Here is a 5,458-nt window from a genome sequence, read left to right as displayed (position 1 = left end):
AATTTTGAGAAGAGATGATAACAACATTTCACTTTATGGGTCTTTCAAAATTTAAAAGGCGTTTCCAATTAGGACTCCTTCGGTTATAACTAATTATGATACTACATTTTTAAGAGCCAAAAGTATGTGGACGTCAGAGTTTGGCAAGAATTTTTTTTTTTCAACAGTGTATATATGTCGATTCAGGATCTTTTCTATGCCTATCTTTAAAATAAAGAGGCCTTGCGCGATCCTTCTAATGGTTTATCTTACGTACATATCTAGCACTCCTCATTTTAGAAATGAATTAGAGCTTTCTGTTTTTGAGATGGATAGCATGGCAATAATCCAAGCATGCACCGGTACTACGATGTACACAATCGATGCACTGCATACCATCTACTACTTTTTTTTTTTCTAAATCTTTTGATAGAAAGATCAAAATAGCTGTGTTAATAAGGATATAGCTCACTCATGATGGGAAAGAGGCTTGGGACTGATGATCATCGTGTTGGAAAATAATTCAACTAAATGCGATAGTTTAATTTTTAAGAATCTAAAAGAATTCTGAAATTCGTTAAATTTTATATAATAAAAATTAGAAAAATAAATTTCTAAGATAAACTTTTCAAAATATTTTAAAATCTATACTTAAAAATAATATAGGAGAGCCAAAATAGTAAATAATAGCGGAAAAAAAAACATCACGTTAAGAAAGATATATGGTATCATCACTTTGCAACACATAAAAATTTGAAATTAAATATGAATAATTCACGAACAAACCATAAAATTTGTGTATAACTTGATGAGAATTGAAAGTTCTGGCTCGATTAGTTTTTGAAGAATAATTTCAAGAATTATCTGAGAAAGAGAAAATTAAGAACAACTTAATTTTTTCAAAGTTAAAATAATATTACAACCTCCGGGTTTTCAGGTAGATTAGTTAAAGACCTCTCGGTCCCTCTCGCTAAACGAAATAGCTGTGCGCTTGCGGAGCTGCTTCTGCCATGGAGAGCCACTGGTTTAAAACTCGCCGACAATCTCCGAAGTCTTCTTCCCTTCGAAACAAAAAAAAAAGACGGACCCCAACAGTCGCCATATTATTCTATACACAAAAAGAAGTGAATAAAATGCGTTCAAATTACGGTCTTGATTCAAGTCCATAGAACTTATGTTGACTTCAGTCAAATGCGAGAGAGGGTTGGTGGAAGCGCCGGAAAGCAATAGAACACGTGTCAGAGTCCGGTTGGTCTGAAAGAAGGGGCCTACACATTTTTGACCAATTGATAAACGAAATGTCATCCTACACTTCGTGGTCAACTAAGCGTAACAATTTTCTTAGTGCTGGTCCCGCAATTACGAAGCAACTCCGCCTCGGTTTGAGGTTCGGAGCGCTCCGACTCGCCCGATTCCTGGGGCACTCATCCTCCCCTCCTATAAATATCCCCTGTTGCGGTGTGGCTCTTCATCTCGCCGTGGAGAGAGAGAGAGATATACCGGAAGCTTCGGGTCGCCTGCGTTGACGATGGCGGAGGACTTGACGGCGGGGAGATCTCCCGCGATGCGGCCGCCGTGGAGCGGCCTGGAGGGTAAGGTCGTGATGGTCACCGGCGCCTCCTCTGGCATTGGACGCGATTTGTGTGTCAATCTCGCCAAGGCCGGCTGCCGGATCGTCGCGGCCGCCCGGAGGACTGACCGCCTGAGATCCCTCTGCGAGGAGATCAACGGAGGGTCGGGGTCGTCGTCGTCGGCTTCGTCGCATCGGGTGCCCTCCTTCGTCCGGGCGGTGGCAGTCGAACTCGATGTGAGCGCCGGGGGCGCCGCTATCGAGGCCTCCGTGCAGAGGGCTTGGGAGGCGTTTGGTCGGATCGATGCCTTGGTGAATAACGCCGGCATTAGAGGTAATCTTGAAGTATTAAAACTTGTCTCTTGGTATAGGATTGTTTATATATTTACTTTTTACGAGTGAAATTTTGGGACCAGGAGGTTGTCTGGATTTATTTATTGTTTTCTTTTAATGCTGGATGAAAATTAGGGCTTTTAAGGTTGTGCTTGTAGAAATTGCTTCTCGGGAGAATCTTTGAAAGTAAATGATTGGAAATTTCTTGGCTTCTGTTCGATTTCCAGAGCACGGCCTTTGATTTAAGGTTTGGTTCATCTTTTGTCTTTCTCTAAGCTCTTCAGGACTTGAAGCCTTCGATGTTGGATTCTTTTTATTATTATTATTATTATTTATGATGATGATGATGAAGTTTGCGAGGAGTCAGCTTTTAATAGCTCGATAACAGCCACACATCTTGGTGCCTAGAAGATATCATTCATTTTCTTATTTTCTTATTTCTCACCTCTCTTTGTTACTAACTTTGATTGGGTAATCAGAGAAACTTTTTCTAACATCGGCGCTCTTCCTAATTATTTAAAAGGATTTTTTTGACTTTTCTAAAAGTTCAAATTTGCACAAATGTCTTTTTAAAATTTATATTTATTTTTGTATCCTTATAAAATACTATTTTTGCACAAATGCCTACGGTTCTTCCAACACCGTTAATAAATTATTTTAATTACAAATTAAATAGAATTATTTAAAAAGACAAAAAAAGAGTTGCATTTCTTTCTTTCTTTCTTTTCTGTTGGAGCACAACGGTGCGAAGCCACCTCACCATGAGAGTTGATGGTTTCGCGTTTTAAATTCCGGTATTATATTCTAGAAACCCCTTATTTTTATTTCCTCTATTTCTTATTGGCATGATTCACTTGTAGGTTGTCCATATATGCATATAAAGGATTTTAGTGAGTCTTTGCTTTCAGTGTCTTATGTTCTCCATATGGAGCCTTTTTTTTATCCTCCCTTTTCTAAGGGGTATGCATATTATGACAGTTTGTTTTTCTCCTTAAAAACATCAAACAACAGATAGATGGTATAAAACTTGATAACTCAGTGAAGAAAACAACAACATGCTGATTCTAGTTATATGCATTCTGCTATCTGATGGGCCTTGTTTCATTCTCAATGCTTTATAATTATGTTCTTATCTTACGTCTGCTTTGATGGGTCAACTTTAGTTGATTCCTAATCTGCACTCTATCTTATGTCTCTTTGTGTGCCTCAGGCGGTGTATATTCTCCACTAGATTGGTCTGAAGAGGAATGGAATCATGTTATCACAACTAATTTGACTGGATTGTGGCTGGTATCCAAATATGTATGCAGACAAATGCGTGATGCAAAACAGAAAGGTTCGGTAATCAATATTTCATCTATTGGTGGTATTAATCGTGGACAGCTACCTGGAGGAATTGCCTATACTGCATCAAAAGCAGGTGTAAATGCTATTACTAAGGTAATATTTCTAGAGGATGTAAATTCCCGATGCTGACAATTTTTTCCATTTTCAGAAGCTTAATTCATTATTTGAAAAAATGTACTTTAATTCCCTATATATAATCCTGGAGATCAATACTGCTTATTCATAGACCGGGCTGCATCTTTTGAGTTGTTGTATTAGGGAAGCTTGAAGAATGAATGGCATGATATTAACAGTTGCAAATTAGTGCCCATAATTCTCCCCGACAATTTGATGCACTTGTTCCAAAATCTGATCTCCTGCTTATCATGCTTGATGTTGTCTGTAATCATATTTGCTTTTTTGTAGCATGCTTGCATGCATGCATACATACATACATACAACTGATCAGAACTAAGAGTTATGTTGTTGGAATGTTTTCAGGCTGCATTTCAGTTGGCTCTTTAGCTTACAATATGTGCTAGGGAGATAAATATGATGTCAAATGTCATAGTCTTCATCTTCTCTCTTGACTCTTTTAAAATCTAGTAAATTTTAGAGGATTCCTCTTTGTTTCCATAACTTTACTATGACTGTTAAAATAGATCTTTCTACTTGCCAGCTGTTCTAGATTTCATGAACGTCTTCCTCTGCCTGGTGGCCTAGAACCTTGCACCAATTCTTAGAGGGTTACCGTTAGGTTGATAGTGTTTATGAGATTGTTCAATCATCTCATGGGACCTTCTTGACTTAAAGCTATGCTCCATAGCGTATCTTATTATAATGGTAAAGAGCTTGCAGAATAGTAACCATTGCTTTTGTTCTTGAGCTTTAGGCCGTGGTTGGTGATGCTATGGGACTTTCATTGTCCTTACTGCTGCCTGTCCTTATGTGAACTGTGCAGTTGATAGCGAGTGTGCCTCCATTAATTATGTCCTTGCATATATAACCTCTAGGAAGTTGGCTGGTTTTATGTCTAATTGCTCTGCATTTACTTTCAGATTCAATCATCTCCAACACTGCAAACATCTTTTTGTGTTGGAAACTTTAGTGATCATATTCATGACTTAAAACTGATGCTCATCTTTACAAAGCTTATAAAGCTGGTAGCTCTCCAGCTTAGCTGAATTTATACATATCAATGAACGTAATATCCAAGAATCTTTATATTGAAATTTTGTAGTTGTTATATTAGATCCTTACCCTTTATTACTGGGATTGATGTAATTGAGTTTTCTGGAATGGTAGGTTATGGCCTTGGAGCTGGGAGCATATAACATTAGGGTCAACTCTATAGCACCTGGACTGTTTAGTTCTGAGATTACAGCAGGTCTTATGCAGAGAAAATGGCTTGATAATGTGGCTAAGAAGACCGTTCCACTACAAACATATGGAACATCGGATCCGGCATTGACATCACTTGTCCGTTATCTGATTCATGATTCGTCAGAGTATGTGACAGGCAACATTTTCATTGTTGATGCAGGTGTCACCCTACCTGGCATTCCTATTTTCTCTTCCCTTTGATCTTTAAATAATGATTCATTAGATTTGGATCTAAATAAGTTGGTATACCTGTGGCGGAACTCCATGGGTCTCTCATGATTATTTTAAGCGTATCAATATGCAGACAGTTTGCCAGTTTATATTGTAATTGTTCGGCCATATCCATAATGAGTGGGTGGTCAAATTTATAGTTCCTCTTTCGCCCCTTTCTGACAGCAGCATGCAATTGCAGCTCTTAGTTATAAATATTTCTCTATTTTGCAATCTGGAAATCACAAACATGGTTCTACGTTCAATTGCCCTGTTTTAGGGCCTTTTCCTCATAGAAGTTTCTAACAAATATAGGGCTCGTTTGGTTCGCGGGAAGTATTTTCCCTCCTAGGAATATGATTCCTGGGAATCAGATTCCTAGGAAGAAGATACCTAGGAAAGTACTTTTGACATGTTTGGTTAACCATGGGAAAGTGACTAATTTCCAAAGTGCTTATGTTTGGTTGACCATCCACTTTCCTAGGAAAGTTATGTATAATTCCTATTATGCCCTTAATAAAAATTAGGTCTTTAATGCCTCTTTAATGCTTCTTTAATGCTGAAGGGTCTTTTTGGGAAAAAATAAAGGGCTCGTTTGGTTCGCAGGAAAAGGAGGGGGGAAAGTGTGGTCAACGGGAAAGTAATGAAATGCCTCTT

The 5,458-nt window shown here is 38.2% G+C and overlaps 1 protein-coding gene across 1 annotated transcript; it reads left to right on the top strand.

Moving 5' to 3' along the window:
* The first annotated feature begins 1,434 nt into the window (after positions 1-1,434).
* Positions 1,435-4,964, top strand: LOC103720253 (uncharacterized). Its single transcript, XM_008809864.6, has 3 exons — positions 1,435-1,883; positions 3,093-3,322; positions 4,514-4,964. Exons 1-3 carry the CDS (start codon positions 1,508-1,510, stop codon positions 4,790-4,792), a joined length of 885 nt encoding a protein of 294 aa, XP_008808086.1. The 5' UTR covers positions 1,435-1,507; the 3' UTR covers positions 4,793-4,964.
* The last annotated feature ends 494 nt before the right edge of the window (positions 4,965-5,458 follow it).

This window comes from Phoenix dactylifera, chromosome 2 (genome assembly GCF_051530095.1).
Source record: "Phoenix dactylifera cultivar Ajwa chromosome 2, Ajwa_hap1_PhDact_Kaust_v1.1, whole genome shotgun sequence".
In the NCBI taxonomy this organism is placed as follows: domain Eukaryota; kingdom Viridiplantae; phylum Streptophyta; class Magnoliopsida; order Arecales; family Arecaceae; genus Phoenix; species Phoenix dactylifera.
This window is presented reverse-complemented; position numbering and strand designations above follow the sequence as displayed.